The 18,528-nt window shown below is 36.3% G+C and overlaps 1 protein-coding gene across 2 annotated transcripts; it reads right to left on the minus strand.

The window, feature by feature from the left end:
- Positions 1–4,715: 4,715 nt before the first annotated feature.
- Positions 4,716–15,843, minus strand: LOC139129198 (uncharacterized). 2 transcript variants are annotated; one of them, XM_070694836.1, is made up of 8 exons: positions 15,697–15,843; positions 11,260–11,350; positions 10,744–11,064; positions 9,941–10,181; positions 8,480–8,839; positions 7,811–7,930; positions 7,475–7,594; positions 4,716–7,118 (listed from the first exon to the last, which is right to left on the minus strand). In XM_070694836.1, exons 4-8 carry the CDS (start codon positions 9,986–9,988, stop codon positions 6,768–6,770), a joined length of 999 nt encoding a protein of 332 aa, XP_070550937.1. In that variant the 5' UTR covers positions 9,989–10,181; positions 10,744–11,064; positions 11,260–11,350; positions 15,697–15,843; the 3' UTR covers positions 4,716–6,767. The 2 variants fall into 2 exon arrangements, with proteins under 2 accessions (XP_070550937.1, XP_070550936.1); XM_070694835.1 differs by lacking the exon at positions 15,697–15,843 and having other exon boundaries at positions 11,260–11,421.
- Between the last annotated feature and the right edge of the window lie 2,685 nt (positions 15,844–18,528).

Genomic DNA, 18,528 nt, shown 5'->3' on the forward strand with positions numbered 1-18,528 from the left:
TTTTGGGGCAATTTTGGCCATTTTTGGTCCAAAAATTTGTATTTCCAAAATTACTCATCTGATAGCTTTAAAATTTTATAAACAGGCTCCTACAGATGATCCAAATGAGATTCATTGAAATAATGATGAAATCTGCAATTTTGTAATTTTGGGGCAATTTTGCCATTTTCGGTCAAAAAGTTTGTTTCTCAACACTGCAAGTCGATATTTTTGGTATTTGGTATACAGGTTCCAAGGGATTATTTTAATATATGATATTTTGAATTATGGTGAAATCTGCGATTTTAGCCCCCGCCGCAGGAGGGTGTACACAAAATTTTTGTACAATGCGCGACATTGGCACGAGCCGATAGGCGAGTGCTATATGGAGCGCATTGTACCAAAATTTCGTGTATACCCTCCTGCGAAGGGGTAATTGCTATTATATTATACCAACTTGCGTATCTTTGTTGTTTTACTTGGATATTATCATCACTCTAAGCCCCAAATGCAGAAAACGGACGTCTGAGAGATCGAACGTCGGAAATTCTGCGCCCGAGACCGAGCATTTTTATAAGTTGGGATTACGTACAGTTACACAGTATCCAACGACAAATACGCATTACGTTCATATCGACATTGCATTTTATTCGCATGTGTAACCTCCACAAATGTAATAATCTCCACAAATGTAATATCAACCACAATTGTAATAAAATCAACCACAAATGTAATAAAATAGTCAACCATTAATGTAACAACCCGCAACCACAAATGTAATAAACAAATTAACCATAAATGTAATAAAACTCAACCATAAATGTAATAAACTTGAACTTGCATATGTGGTCATTTGTTTATCAATGCCCTGAGTAAATAATAACTTTAATAAGACTAGTGTAATGTTATTGCATACTTTCCTGAAACTAGATTTCCTTTCCGAAACACAGAATAGAATACTTTGAGAACGCTATCAGAAAACGGCGAGGTACGATCAAACCGTTAGATAATGGAAGTGGAACAGCAGTTCTAGACGCTGATAATTACATAATAAGGAAGCTTTAAAATTACTCTTCAACCAGTGATACCACACAAAGTTTATGACAGATGACTCAGAACAAATAACAGAGAAATATAAAACCTTATAACATAAACTTACGACACAAAACATGTTGACGAGAACATATATTTCAATCTAGTAAAAAACAATACGAACACTACCTTGAACACAGTAGAACAAAATTAGACATCCTGGCATCCCTAGTGAAGGAACAAACTTCAAATGGGCTAACATGGAAATACAGACAATCTATCGATTATTCCACACAATTTATCCACTGAAGACGAATTTGAGAAGATTGATTACGAAAGTACGGCAATTTTCGAAAAAACGGCGTTAAAGGATCGTAGTGTTATACAGTCTTCCCCACTCTGGAGTAGAGACTGCACTGACACTCAGATTACAGCTGTGTCTAGCCATGGCCAGTCAGTTCTGTACACAAAACAGGGAAACGTAAAATACATTTTCAAATATACAAAACACACTAAACGCAAACAATTAAGAAATGAATAATGTGTAGAGTTGCTTTCCTTATTACATAGATCAATATTTAAGGGCTAATTCCTCTATTGCAACGACAAAATAGATTTATTACATTTATGGTTGACAAGTATTACATTTATGGGTGATTTTTTTATTACATTTATGGTTACCATTTATTACATTTGTGGTTGGTGTTTTTATTACATTTATGGTTGATTTTTGTTACATTTATGGGCGATATTACATTTATGGGTGCATTTTATTACAATTGTGGTTGATATTACATTTGTGGAGATTATTACATTTGTGGAGGTTACAGCATGCAACACAAACACTATACTTGTCAAAAATACTGCTGCAGTCACACAGAAAATGGGTCAAGAATTCAAATAAAAGAAAAAAGTAACAATTTTTTTCGTAAATTTACATAAGAACAATAGTCCTGGCCTTTTTGGCATACCAAAAATCACAGTCACTCTTTGTCTATTCAGCTCTAGGACTATTCGCTCATAGACATATGTATATTCTCGCTTATGTACACACGTCTATGGAGCGATTAGTACCAGAGCTGAATAGACCACGAGTGACTGTGGTTACAGCTCCAAATTTTTGGTAAAAAATCTGGACATACCGGAAGTGTCAATTTAATTGTGTATGAACGAATACTATCTCAAGGTTTTCCCTCTACTGCGCGATTGCGCATATTGCGCATTTCGAGTCATTGTCTGCCCTGAAAAAGTAACTGACTGCGCTAAAATCGCGTACAGAACACAGCAACAAAGACGTCGCATATACTGACATATGAGGGTGACCAAAGCGCATAGTACAGCGAACTGTGTGTATCAATAATGGAAGTTGGGAAAATTCGAGCTTTAGCATTGTGTTGGCACGTACATAGCAATTCAACATCATAGTTTGATCAGCGCATGGGGATCAGTGCATATTTTTCATGGATTTAAGCCCCCAAATTCGGACCGAATCGTATCCGAGGGAACATATATGTCAAATCGTGAGTCGAGGAAACTTGCCAAGGTGACAATTAGACAGAAGATAGACTGCAGTTGAGCACATCATGTCGATGTTTATGCATATGTGCTGCATACGACAAAGACGACACAACTGAACTTGGTGACGATCGTAATGACATCGAGGAAGCGCTTCCCAGGAAGGCAAAATTGAAATCAAAAGTGACTGCCCCATAAATTGTCAAGTCTGCCCCCTAATTTTAATGAATGGGGCAGAAAATGTCCCTTTCAATGAACATGCAGAGAAAACCTGCTATCTTCATTTTAAAGAGCGGTCGCTCCCGCAATATAAAGCAAAGTTCATGGTGCGCTATGTCGCCCTAATATTTGTGTGCATCGCACAACGAAAGTGCTCTTCAGAGATGTCTTTCATCATGTATCCAACTTATTTACACCAAGAGGTGAGTTACAGACCCACACTTTATCTGTGTAGCAAAATTCGGTCTTCGGTCTTTGAAACAAAGTGGACTGTTTCGGTTTTCTCGACGGTCTATGGTTTAGATAGGTACGTTCAAATGCACCGACGGGCAATTTTCAAAAATGCTGGTTTAGGGGACCATTTTACCACGCTATCAGTGCTAAAACAGTATTTAGCATCGGTGGAATAAATTCTCGTCCAATCAGAATGGCGCATGGTAGCATGATATAATATAATACTAAGTTCATCTGTAGAAACCTGTATACCAAATTTCAAAGCTATCAACGATGTTCTTTTGAGTAACACATTTTTTGACAAAAACTTTGCAAAAACTACCCCCAAAATAAAAAATTGCAGATTTCATTATAAAATCAATAAATATCATTCAGTTCATGTACAGAAACCCGTATACCAAATTTCAAAGCTATCAGATTAGTAGTTTTCAAAATACGTATTTTTTGACCAAAATGGTAAAAATTGCCTCAAAAATACAAAATTGCAGATTACATCATAATTTCGATAAATATCATTTACTTTATCTGTAGAAACCTGTATACCAAATTTCAAAGCTATTAGACCAGTAGGTTTTGAGAAACGTACTTTAAGACTTACAGTGGCAAAAATTGCCCCAAAAAATACAAGTTGCAGATTTCATCATTAAATATTATTTCAATAAATATATTTAGATCGTCTGTAGGAACCTGTATACTAAATTTCAAAGCTATCAGATACGTAGTTTTGGAAATACACTTTTTTGGACCAAAATGGCAAAAATTGCCAAAAAAATACAAAATTACAGATTTCATCAGAAATTAAATATATGTTACTAAGTCCATCGATAGAAACCTGTATACCAAATTTCAAAGCTAGACCACCATTTTTTTTTTAGAAAAACACTTTTTTACCAAAAACGACAAAAATTGCCTTAAAAATACAAATATGCAAATTTCGCCGTGATTGGAACAAATCTAACTGAAGTCACCCAGCAAAGTGCATATCTCATTTCAAAGCAAGCGGACAAGAGGTTTTAGACAAGAAGATTTTTACCAAAAACAGCAAAAAGTGCCCCAAAAATACAGATTTGCAAATTTCACCACAATTTGAACAAAATTAAGTTAGGTCACCCCAAGTGAACTGCATATAAAATTTCAAAGCAATCGGACTTGCGGTTTCAGAGGAGAAGGCAATTGTTGACAGACGATGACGGACGACGGACGACGACGGATGATGGCGGAAATCACCTATTTAGTAAGCTCCGCGTCGCTGACAGCGGAGCTAAAAAACATAAACAACAAGATCAATTCTGATATGCACAGTTTCAAATCTACGCAATTTGATTTGAAGGATGGGAAGACAGTACCTGTACTAGTGATTGAATAGTGAACATGTCTGCCCTCATGCAAACATTTAATTCTAATAATGATTGAATCTACCTACTCTCCTGTTATGTATACATGTTCATCCGTCGAGCAGGGCTTTTACAAAGTCGATCTCTGTCTAAAATTTGGAGAATTTGCGATTTTCTGGGCGCTAAGGTCAGAGTGAAGTAAAACGACATGACGAAACAACGCATGCTATGATGCCATAGGCTTTGGGTGCGCATCCCGGAGGTAAGCTTTTTATTCACATCTTTGAACAATACAACACTCTAAAGTTATGTGTTCAGTTATTGAACACATATTAGAACGCTTAACTGTAACACTTTTTGAACGCAGTTTAAGTGTTCAGTAAGAAAACTAGAATGCATGTGTTCAGGTTTAGAACATATAGTGTTTTTATTTTTGAACGCATTTCATATGTTCAAAATTACATGAAATAGAACACTGTTTACGCATCAGAACACTGTAACACTTTTTGAATACAAATTAAGTGTGCAGAGTAAGTAAATAGAATGCATGTGTTCTGGAAAGCAGACCACCATGTGTTCACCTAATAATGTACACAGAAAATTACAGGCAAAAGACAGCTTTTCATTTGATTTTTCAATTTGAATTAAATCGACATAACAAGTTTTCAACTTGCAATCAATCAAAATTGCATTAAAATGCATTTAAAAGAGTCATCTAGAAATTTTTTACTCACAATGGAACAGTTAAACATTTAAATTGTCATAACAGCTGGCCATTTTAGGACTTTCAACTTGCGACAAAAAACTATAAATATTTCTGTTGGCATCACATATGACTTCTACAGATTTGCATACTTACGATGGAACACAACATGAAAACTGCTATGATTGCTTGCCATTTCAAACTTATCAACTTGCAATCAAAACCTGGATATTAGAACGTCTATCAATTATGGTACTCTAAAGAGAACTTCTCACTTGCAATTGATAAAAAAACTCCTTTAGAAGCTAAAATGCTTTGTAAAACAGTACAATAGCAGTAGTTAATTGTCACTAATAAACCAACTGATCTATACAACAAATAATAAATATCAAATTACAAAGAAATTCTTCAAAAGGGATGAACACAGATTGCACAGAAATGTTTACTTTACTTTACATTACATTCGAGTAGACTTAAAGTCGATACACCATGTGAATAATATTCATTGTCATGTAAATTATATACAAAATATGTAAATCAAAACCTGTTGAAAAAATACAATTCATTTTTGTGCACAGTACTAATACACAAATAAGTTTGTTCTCAAAAGTCCTAGACTATTTAGGGAGCTGTTGCTCATCATTATTTACGGCCCGGGGTGTCGGAGAAATTGCCTCAAGAAATCAGAATTTTTTTCAGTTGGTAATACATGTATTTACAACATATATCACATCTAAGCTTCAACGGCACAGCCACGACTTTAAAGCTGTGCATCAAACATTTGATATTTTCATTATTTAAGGATTAAAGATTTTATTTAAGGATTATTTAGGAAGATGGCCAAAACAAGGTCATTTGCATACATTTGGATGAATTTACATTTCATTCTCACCCATTTTACATTTGCTTTACTCACAAAAAGTTAAACCCTGTCACAATTCATTTTCATAGGGTTAACCAATTTCAGAAATGTGAATCAATTCATGCCAAAACGTGATTTTGAACGAGAAATGCTGTTTTCATGCACTGAATCTATGTCAAACTCTTTCAGTATGCCTTGGTAGTGAGAGAAACCAAGGGGAGCATGTCACTACAAGAGAATACCAGGACAGGTTGAAGCCAGTCTTGGTAAAGGGACAGTAGCTGTAACTTTTGAAGATTTTTTCACAGTTTTTGTTCTGTACATCAACAGCAGTTTCTTGTTCTACACCCAATCTGATTAAAATCAGCTGTAGAGATATGCTCCATATTTACCTTTGCTGGACCACTGTTGTTTTTGTTCTGTGTTGCACAATCTCTTACATCTGACAAACAGCAATAGAATATCTCGTTCAAATCTCACGCATCGGCCAGAACAGCCGACTAATCAGAAATTGTCTTCAATAAAACGCACTGACCGCTGAGTGTACATATCATCCACAAATCCGGTATAATAAGTTCTGATTTGCTGCGCCGACGTGCAAAATTTGAACAAGGTTTTCTATTGCTGTTTGTCAGATGTAAGAGATCGTGCAACACAGAACGAAAACAACAGCAACCCAGCAAAGGTAAATACGGACCGATCAGATTGGTTCTAGGTGGTGTTGACAATGTTGATAATCGGCGTGTCAACATGCTTTAGGGAGGAAAACAAGATATTCTCATCAACTTATGGAACAAAAATATTGAGAAACTCATCAAATTTCAAGTTACAGCTAATGTCCCTTTAAAGTCCTACCGAAAGGTGACCATGGGGATACCAGGTCTTCATCTTATTGAGGAGCGTCAGCAATTAAGACATTCCATTTCTCCCTAACCTCTTTAAAGAGCACCTTGTATCCCTTTGAAGTTTTTTGCTTGAAAGCTTCCTCCACCACAAATGATTGCAGAAGCCCAAGAATCATAGCATGTGATTTTGGATATGACAAGTCAAATATGTAATATGACGCCATTAGTTTCAACACTGCAGACATTAGTCCCTCATTTTTTTCTACAGTTATATGAACAGTGTCACCTATGATGTACAGTCCTGAGAGTTCTCCAGCTGCTGTAAAGACCATAATATGAGGAGCCTCACATTCTCTGCTTTTCAGTGCAGTGTTGATGTCTTCATCTGCTACATCCTAGTGGAATAAAGACAAATTTTATGTACTTCAATTGCACACAGTACAAAGTGAAATTTTAGAGTAAACCCCTCTCTTGTTCATCATCATACTGTGAGTTCAACATGCCCCATCTTTTTTTGAGTGAACCCCCCCCCCCCAATTCCTCAAATCCTCAGGCCATAAATTATAACTGCTGCCTTACTGAATGTGAATTTTGTCACGTTTATACAAATTTTGTAAAACTTCAAGATATCATGTCCCTGTTTTGTGCCAATTTATGCACATGCATCAATGGGAATACTACACTAAAACAACACTTGAACAAAATACTAGACAGTACATATAGTCAATTGTTACAATGTCTTTATAATTACCTCAACAAGTGTGATGATTGATGCTGCCTTTGAAAGTGCTGATGAAGATGCCTTTCCACCATGCTTCATCTTTATCCTCTTCTCCATGTACTGTATTACTGCTAACATGCGGAGTGGATCCTATAAGTAATATTTCACAGTATTGATGGATCATTTATTTCAATTTTAAGTATTAGGCATGACAGTTAGGTGAGTGAGGATTAACAACCTCTGTTTTTCATGTGTTTTTAAACTACAGCTTTCTTTCTTTGTTCATTAGTAGAATTCACAATGTTAGTGACAATGTACAGTAAAATGGTGAATATGAATATTAGGCAAACAAGTACATAAACTTACATTTTGTGACTTTGGGATAACGTTGCTGATGTCTTCGATAACAAAGAGAAGAGTTTTCAAATTCTTGGCCATGGTTTTCACTCTTTCACTCCCTAGCATTAGTGACAGCTCATATAAAACCTGCAAAATGTATCCATTATGATACATGTTATGTAATATACATGATTTGAGGGTAGCACATATATTCAGTACATACCCATGATACACTAGTAGTACAGGAACATAAATGTAAATATTTTGCAACTTACAGCGCATACAAGTTCACATGAGATTTGTGCTGGGAGACACAATCAAATTCCAAATTTTCAAATCTAAAAATACAACCAAATTTACTGAACTACAATTGAAGCAAACTTCCTGCTATTTACTTACAATAGCTCTTTTCAATTGTTTCTTTTTCAAAGGTATGTATTCCTACTCACAAAAACACGCTTTTGTCTTCTGCGAACCATAAGTGTAAGGAATATATTACCTAAAAGTACCTACACACATATACACACACACACACACACACATGCTCACTCGCACAAGGACACACTAGCATTCTGTGCAGCAATGCTACAAAGTATACATGAAAGGTTGTAATATGCTCATAAGTAATGTTTCTGGCTAGTCCACTGTACACCTGCATGTTCTTGCATTGAGAGCTTAGGAGAAGAACATACTTACATAGGAACTGTCTGTAAGACATGGATATCGCTCCAGTATTTTCGATATACTGCCACTAGGAGTATCCACGAGGATCTGGACACGATCTTGTCTTGTACTGCGCAGGAGTGCTTTAATGTGTTCAACACTACGTTTGGATGACTGTTTCTTCCATTCTGCTTTCATTTCTTCCACATGCCTACCAATATCTTCTTCTGACACCTCCTGAGAACTGTCACTCATCTGTAGTGATTGAAAACGTAACCTCTTGGCTGGGGGGTCGTTGGAAGCAGACTCTTGCTGTGGGCCTGTTTTGCTCTTTGTTTTCATTTGGTGCCTCTGGTGACGAATATGTTGGCTGAGATTTTTAGTGAAGACACTCTACAAGAGACAACAGTTGTATCTGGTAAAACTTATGACTGGCACAATGTTTTTGTTTGTTGTTTTCTGTAGTATGTTAATGCAGTACTATGACTCTGTGTAACCCACTTCTATACTTATATTACTACCGGTACACAGGTTTAGAACACCATAGCTCCATTAGCTATAACTTTTGGAGATTTTTTTCAGCAGTTTTGTTTTGTGTACCTATTGCATTTTCATGTTCTACTCCCTGAAGCATTATGAAATGTCCAGTATTTGGCTTATCAACACAGCTCATATGTGTAAAGAAGACATTATTGTTGAAAATTGAATTGAAGTCCAGACTAAAATTCATTTTATAACAATAACAATAGTCATTATGCATATGCAGAATATGCTGCAGTACTGAATTTTGGGTATTCTAGCATGCTATGGGTAGAACAAGAAACTGCAGTTTATACACAGAACAAAGCTACTGAAAAAAAAAACTGCCAAAATTTCCAGCCAATGTCCCTTTAAATATTTTTTTTTCTTAATTTACAATGATGAGTGATGAACAGACACAATCATTGTGTATATGCAGTGAAAGGTTGGACATAAAACATCAAACCTACTGTGTTCATTTCTATAGTACATAAAGTGATAGTGAGCTGAAGTTATGCATTCCACGATGTAACTTTCTGTCAATCTATAAATTCAGCAATAATTGCCACCATAAGGCAAAGTTTTGGCTACCTAATTTAGTATGAATTCATATATTTTGGTCTTCTTTTACATAAACTTGGTCTTTTGGTCTAGCTGAAAATATTTTCACATAAAATGGAAGATACTGATAATTACAGGTAGTAGAACCTTTTTCTTTGCATTTAAAAAAATTGCAGGAAAACACTTTTAACCTGCAACATTTCATTATCATAAAAAGGATTTTCTTTTAGGTGTGATTTTTTGTATCTACCCCAACACTGCCCAAGTTTGCAAGGGACTGTTTAGATTTGATGACACTGTCCATCCATCTACGTCCTTCAGAGCCAAGTCATCGCCATTTTTGTAAAGAACCATTTGTGTATGACAGAATAATTGCGGACAGCAAATAAAATCTACAGCAAATTCATCACTTACCCATGGTCTTTCACCTTCTAGAGAAATACTAGGATATCGTTTATACATTTTTCACCGATAACTTTATAGCCACTTTGGTCTCGGATACCTGGAAAATTCTCCATGTAGTAAACACCACATTCTTTAATCATTTTCTGCCAGATCACCGATGGGATGCAGGTGTCAGTGAGATGTTTTTCAACCAGAGGACTAAATTTGGGCAAAGGTGCTTTCATCAGAGACTGTAGAAGGTTACTGTAATCTGAAAAAAAAAAGTTTTATCTGTTTATGAAAGGGACATACCTGTAACTTTTGATGACTTTTTCAGTGTTTTTGTTCTGTGCATCATCTCATGTTTCTTCTTATTTTTTTCTAAACTATGAATCAAATGCCCAATATCCAGTTTGCCAACATAACACATGTAAGAGTAAAGTTCATTGTCTTTGTTGACAACTGAAATTTAGCACTGACTAAAATTCATTTACCAACAATAATAATGCTGGAAGTATATACAAACTATATTGACAAGCTAAATGCCAGGCTTATAAACATGATTTAGGAAAAAGGACAAGTTATTGTAGTTGATACGCAAAATATGCTGGAAGTCATCCAATATTACAGCTACTGTCCCCTTAATAGATTTGTGTTTACTCATTTGTGTACTATGAGTGGGCTTCTTACACTTTGTCATGGGATTGTACATATCACTTGAACAAACCAAAATTATCTAGCTACTGTCACAACGCTTTAGCAGGGAAATCTTAGCCTGGTTCAGTGGTAGCCTTTTACTGGGTATCTCTCTTTTTAAGTACTATTAAACATACCAGTAAGAGAGTCTGTAGAGCCTGATGCTTCTGACAGAATACAAACAGGTTGCGTCTTTGGCATTCCCACTGGTGAATAGACTGTTTGCTCGGATGTTGCACCTGTCACAAGAGCTGATGGTGGGCTCAAGGGGGCCTGAATAGAGTCACTGGCATTTTCAACCACTGGCTGCCATGATTCCTGTGGCCCTAACAGGAGCAAAGTCTTGCCACTTAGTTCCAAGAGGATTTCGTCCTCATCGATGACGGTGCCGTCTTCCTCCAGAACTACAGTTATATCCACAGAATGAATACAAGGAGGCAGGAGAACTTTCTGTGCTCCTGACAAGAAAAGAACAGCATTTATGAAAATATTTTGTTGAGTTTAATCAATCTCCTGGTCCATGTGTTTACAAGTAATCCGTTATAGTAAGATTTCACACAGACATGGTTCAATTTTGTCTCTGTACACCACTTTAAAATTCATATCATAATAATAATTTTGTAGAATATAATCAGAAAATTCAATCATCTTACCTTTTTCTTTGATTTCTGCTATATTTGATGCAACTGTGGCCCTTTTCACTGTTCTCGCTGCATTCCATACTTTGAACATTGGCATTGTTAGCTGATACACAAGAATATTAGCATTTTGATAGTGTGACTGACAAGTATTGTAATGTGGCAAAATGGCATGTTAACAAGCCTGAAGTGCATTTTAAATGTAACAAGTCATCGTTGATGACACAGTCCCCACTTGTTAATGGGTGCTTTGATTACAGGTCCTCAGAGAGGATAGAGTCCTCTTCATTAGGTCTGTGATAAAAATACTTTTGAATAAATTCGCTTGATACATGTCTGAGTTGTAGTTCAGGAGATGAAAAAATCGTAATAAAATGGCCACATGGTGGCCATATTGGATCGAATCACAAAACAAATCAATGTGCATATGTATGACATAGGTCAATGTCCTTGTACCAAGTTTGAATAAAATTGGTTGAGATATGCCTGAGTTATGGCTCTGTACATGAAAAAATTGTTACAAATTGACGTGCATATGTATGTCAATGTCCTTGTACCAATTTTGAATGAAATTGGTTGAGATATGCCTGAGTTATGGCTCTGTACATGAAACAATCGTAACAAAATGGCCGCCTGGCGGCCATATTGGATCGTATCACAAAACAAATTGATGTGCATAGCTATGACATTGGTCAATATCCTTGTACCAACTTTGAATAAAATCTGTAGAAACATGCCTGACTTATGGCTCTGTACATGAAAAAATCGTAATAAAATGGCCGCCTGGCAGCCATATTGGATCGTATCACAAAACAAATTGATGTGCATATGTATGACATTGGTCAATGTCCTTGTACCAATTTTGAATGAAATTGGTTGAGATATGCCTGAGTTATGGCTCTGTACATGAAAAAATCGTAACAAAATGGCCGCACGGCAGCCATATTGGATCGTATCACAAAAAGAATCGACGTGCATATCTATGACACTGGTCAATGTCCTTGTACCAACTTGAATAAAATCAGTTGAAACATGCCTGAATTATGGCTCTGTACATGAAAAAATCGTAATAAAATGGCCGCCTGGCAGCCATATTGGATCGTATCACAAACAAATCGACGTGCATCTGTATGACATATGAAGTAATCCTTGTACCAAGTTTGAATGAAATCGCTTCAGGCATCTCTGAGATATCTGCGTGAACGGACGGACGGACGGACGGACGCACGCACGCACGCACGCACGCACGCACGCACGGACATGACCAAACCTATAAGTCCCCGGACGGTGTCCGTGGGGACTAACAACAGACTATAAAGTTTGGGTTACAGTTATATTAGAAAAATGTTGTATGGTAAATGCTGAATGACATAACTAGTGTATCAACATGTGGTTTAAAATGCATTTATGAATGTGTGACTGTTAGTATTCATCACAACATCTGAACCCTGGTATCTGTAAACACTAAGTGGCCACTTAAATTTTAATTCTGAGTGTTTAGCTATTTTTTCCTACCTACTGATTTGATGTCATATACTAAAATGTGCCCATTAAATTCTGCTTCAACTTCTTCAAGGATGAAATATTTTAACATGATCAAGCACAATGATATCACGCAATATTCCAAATACTGGTATATCCTGATCATAATCAATTACCAGAGCACAACCCCTGTGGTATTCATTACCATGAATTGCAACCTGGGAAGTTTGATACACTCTGTTAATATCCATTGTTGTCAGTTGACAGAATGCTTGAAGTAATTCTGGATACACTTCCCCAAAATTACTTCAACGCCAGAACCAACTGTGTCACCTGCATACAAAAAAGAAGTTGACCGTCCACCGTCATACCCAGCCTGCATGTACGCCATGTACATTTGATGGCGACTTGTCAGTGTGAGTGGAAGATTTCTGAAGTTCTTATACCTCTTATTTGCAAAGTAACCATTTTTGCCTTCAAATCTCATGCACCAATGATGGCGTAGTGGTCCGTACATCAACATTTGAGTAGGTAGGTGTACCATGTAATGCATTTTAGGGATGAATGATGCTTTGGGGTACAAGGATTTGAAATTGTACAGATATTCAGCAATAAGATTTTTCAAATACATTGCTGTTTCTGTTGTACAATATGATGATGTACACAATAGTACAATTTGTACCAGACGCATAGTGTTTTTCCAATATATGTCATCAACAGATATACGATGCCCAATAATGATAGGAGAGTATGTACAAGTGTCAGCATAGCTGATGCACTTTGCTTGATTGATCCACACCCATCAATATGTTTCTTTCTATTTGCTCTGGCTTTGAACTACTATGCAAATATGAATAGGGAAATCCTCTTATTGCTGTATTTAACCACTTCAATGTGAATAGAGCCTGTACAAATATGAATCTGTAGAGTGCATGAGACAGCTCATGTGGAACAACTCCTTCCAAGAGAACATGCATCGGGTCTTGAACAAGGCCAGAAACCAGATCAAACTGCTCTATCTTTAGAAGTTCACTGGTACCATTTATTCCCCATAACTTACTCCAGTACACCCTTGCACTCTTACTCATTTGCAAGAGGTCATTACATCTATCAATGTGTGTCTCTCTACTCCTTAGCACAACTTGCCTTTCATCAAACACATTTTTTATGTTTACAGCCTCCACTTCACATCTTCTGCAATTTTTCAGGGCAAATGAGACCCCCTCCTTAAATTTCCCGAGCCAATTAGCTGCAAGAGTGTCAGCAGAGGCAATGACAAGGGTCCCCTTTATGATATGTCTTACTCCATGAAGATCTATTTCTAGGCCATCATTTTCCATTTCAATCATAGTGCTAATGAAATCAGAGAGCAACTTTCTTTCTGAATCAGCATTCCTAATATCTTTTGCTTTACATACTGCCAAAAGTTGTATTGCATGAAGTTTAGATCTATATTCTGGGGGAATATTTGCCAAAGCAAAATAGAATATTGTCAGTTTGTGCTTTTTAACATGACTGCCCAATGGGTTTACAATTTCCATATCATCACAATTCAGAACAACCTGAAGTGCTTGCCTATTATTTAGAAAAATAGGATGTCTTTCACAAAGTCTCCATCACAAATATCATACATGAAGCCATCAGATGACATGTGAGGATTTTGTATGTGTTCCCAGACTTCAGGCAAGAGTAGTAATTGCTGCAAACATTGCTTGAATGGAATGATATATCCTAACCTTGGCATTATTTGAATTGTACCATTTTTTGTGACAAACTTTTCACCTATTACTACTCCCTTGGGCTCAACTAGTGTTTCTAGTTTCTTTTTATAGAATGCCTGTCTTTTTGAATTGGTAGATAATAATTCCAATCCTGTATCAATATCAATACCGTCAATGACATGCGAGTCAATTCCAATATTTTCCAATTTTTCTGCAATGTGTTTCCTGTACACATCCATGTGACTCTTTACTAAAGTGTCTGCTGTTGACACAATATTGTCAATGCCAGCTTGTGAAACATTGTGCTTTGATTGTAAAGTCAGAGTAAACATGGCGTTAAAATGGTGTACACTTGTCTCTTCACAAAAGGAAGAACAAGATTATCTTCATCTGTATCAACGTCAGTATCAACATCCTCCGTGTTGACATGTCTATGCTTTCTATGAACATGAACCCTATAATTTGTCCAGCGATTAGTTGTGTAAGCACAAGAATCAATGCAGCAAGCTACAGAAAAATTTGGATCATTTTTGTGGAAACGTACAAAGTGCCTTTTGAAGGATGAAAACAAATTATTTGAATATGGACACAAGCAACATTTAAATATAGGTTCCCCCATATTAATTCAATCAATATAAATTTGGAGGGGTTTCTAATATACACACATCTGCATTGCTCTTTCAGAGTACAGTAGTAGTGGCAAGTATACATCAGTCTCCAATTTGAAAACCCTGTTCAACCACTATGGTAGCTAACTTGTCAGTTGGCAAAGTTAGGACATAATGATAATCATGGCTTTGTCATAAATATGAATTTTGCCGATAAAAAGTAGATACATAGATCACGCTATTGCAAAATCACTATTTCTAAGCTAATAGGATAGAATGGTAATATTCACAACATGAACACTAGGATTCAGCTATGTATCATGTGACCTTCATCAACAGACTAGATCATTAGGAGTTACGGAACACTAGTATTCAGCATTCAGAACACTAGCATTCTATTTGTGATGTACAAAATTTGTGTTTGGACTCAAGAATATGGCCTGAAAATTTGCAACTGTCTAGTGTAAACACAAAACGATATAATTATTAAAATTAGACCGTAAGTTACTCACAATATTGCGAGAGAGGGTACTCTACAGCAAAAATAGTGTCACATGCTTATCAGTTATCGCCCCGCGCCGGGCCATGGTTCAAACTTGGTGCCTATTCAATGCCATTTTGCCACGATATACAATACTTACCGTAGCACTAAAAACTCTCTGTGTAAGCAGCTATCACACCGTCACAAAATACTGGCAGACCTCGATCGCTAAAATCCTAGAATGTCAAAAATACCGCCAGCAACAAAATGGGTCGTCTGCAGCAGCGGCGTGGCTTGCATCAAATGTGCGCATGCTCAGAGGGGCCCTCGTGTGACCCGAGGAAGCCCGATTATCTGTGACGTCATACTCGGGACATCCGGGAACACAAGTGTTCATTTTGTTGGTAACACTAGTGTTCTCTGTGTGGCGTTCTGTTAGAATACGAATATTCACAAATTGAACACCAGTGTTCCGGAAGATTTTGTCTTCACGATTTTATCGAAATAAAGAGTTTAAAGACATTTACCTCCTTTTATTATAAGCAATTAATAAACTTGAAAACATTTTCAGAACTACCAACATGTGCCTTTGATTTCAAAAAGTGTTCACTGACTCGAATTCACATATATACGAGTCAAACAAAATATTTTGTTCGTTTTTTGTTTCAGAGGAGTTTACTGGAGCAGAAAACAAATTAAAGATATCGTTATGTGTGTCTCTAACTAAAATAATATTGTCTGAATAAAAACAGCCGACAAACACTGTTGTCAGTTGGTGTTAGAATGGCAGCGGTCTATGGCTGACCACATCCATTCTATTTCTGAACACAAATGTTCAATACTTGAACACACATAACACTTCCCATGTGATCAAACTGAACGCATCCGACGCGTCATAAGCGTCCAAACGTTTAGAGTGAAGTTCCTTACTGGCGTGGTTGGGTAACCATGATTTTATCTTGCAAGCGCAGTGCGAGATCTGACGTTGATAACATTGGCGCCAATACAGATTGATTTATCATGTCCAAAACCGCGAGTGCTGTCTATGCTGTTATACCTATTGTAGCCAACTTGACTAGATTTGGTAAACATTATTTTGGAATTTGGAAGCAGGGGATTAAACACAGTGTCTCTTTACTTTTTGATTTTAGTGAAAACATTAATTTCGACAAATATAAGGCCCAGCCAACCTGCATGAGTGCACAGTTATCACCATACGCAGTTGACAGCGTTTGTACAGGGCTGTGTACTACGTGGTGCCATTGCAGGGGTGTACGTTCGGAGGCAATATTGTAGCAAGGGAGCTGTCGTTATTTACAACCTGAAGGTCGAAGGAATGACTTCGAAACTGAATTGAAAAGAAACCGAAATAGTTATGTAGACCCTTATTTTTTAACAGCTGGGCTTGAGACGTAAACATTATCAAAAGTCGCAACAATATATGTATATTGATGCTCCCGTCCATCTGTCCGTCCATCCATAGAAAGATTTTATTAAAGTCACTGCCTAAAACCACAGGTCATGCAATTTGGTACATAGCATTATCATTTGAAGGTCTGGATTTAATTAGATTTTTATTGGATGTGATCTGCATAATTAAGTCATTTGCATAATTAATTATTTGAATTTTTGCATGAGACTATATCGCCATATGAAGAATAACTCAACCACACTAGATGTAATTATAATGTAGGCATGCAAAACATTGTGTTGTTGTACTATGCTAAATATCTAATGCATCTTACAAATTAGCTCATTTGCATATTAAATGCATTTCTATGATTAAGTTGCATGTTAATACTGAGTGCAGTGATTATGATGAGACTCATCATAGTCACATAGTTAATGAATATATTTAATTAGGCTATGTATCAAAGATATGGGTCAAAAGTGAATCGAGTGAATTTTAATCAGACTTTTAAGAAACAAAAGCTATACTAACATTAAGTCATACCGGAAGTTCTAGGGTATGGCATGTCAGATTTCTAAAGTACATATAAAGCTGAATACTGTTTATTTGAATAAGTACAATATCGATGGATGTGTGATTGATTGATGGCTTACCATGATAATTCTTACAATTATATGTTTCTACTGCTCTATGCAAACTACTTTTACGTAATTGAAGGAATAAATTTAACTTCAAAAATGCGCCAACGACCTGTTAAGTGTTAGTTACTGATAAAATTTTGGTATCCTTTCATAGTTTTGTCTAACATTTAGTATCGATTTGAACAAATGCCTTTGACTCAAAAAGTGTCCCAATGACCTCAAAAGTGTCCCCAAATACTACTGATGATTATAAGCTTCCACTGCTTGAATGTAATTTCAGGAATGTGTTTGACATAAAAGAATGTGTCGGGTTATCTGTAAAACGTAAGTTACGAATAGCATTATGGAACACTTCCGTTACTTTGTCAAACATATAACATTGTTTTGAAAAGAATACATATGACTTCAAAAGTGTCCCAACGAGTTTAAAAAGTCTCCTCATATAAATGTGATGATTATCTGCTCCAAATGCTATATCCAAGCGCTTAACATAATTAAAGGAAAGAGATGGACTTAAAAATGTGCCAGCTAACCTGTAAAGTATCATTTACTAATAGGACTAGAAGACACTTCCTTGACTTTGTCAAAGATGTGATAAAGTATTGAATTACGAAAATACATTCAACTCAAAAAGTCCCCGTAACCTCAAAGTGTCCAAGGATAATTCTGATGGACATCCTTCCACTGTTATGTCAAACTCCTTTCATGTGATTGAAGGGATTTGTTTAACTTCAATTATATGCCAGGTGACCTGAAAAATGTCATTTACTGATAGGATTATGGTACATTTCAATGGCTTTGTCCAATATTTAATTTTTATTTGAAGAGAATTAATGTGACTTACACAGTGTCCAAATGCACTCCAAGGTTTCCCTGTATAATTCTGATGATTATATGCTGCCACGGCTATATTCAACTTCTTTTAGGTAATCGAAGGAAT

This window comes from Ptychodera flava, unplaced genomic scaffold, assembly GCF_041260155.1.
Source record: "Ptychodera flava strain L36383 unplaced genomic scaffold, AS_Pfla_20210202 Scaffold_99__1_contigs__length_323406_pilon, whole genome shotgun sequence".
NCBI lineage: Eukaryota > Metazoa > Hemichordata > Enteropneusta > Ptychoderidae > Ptychodera > Ptychodera flava.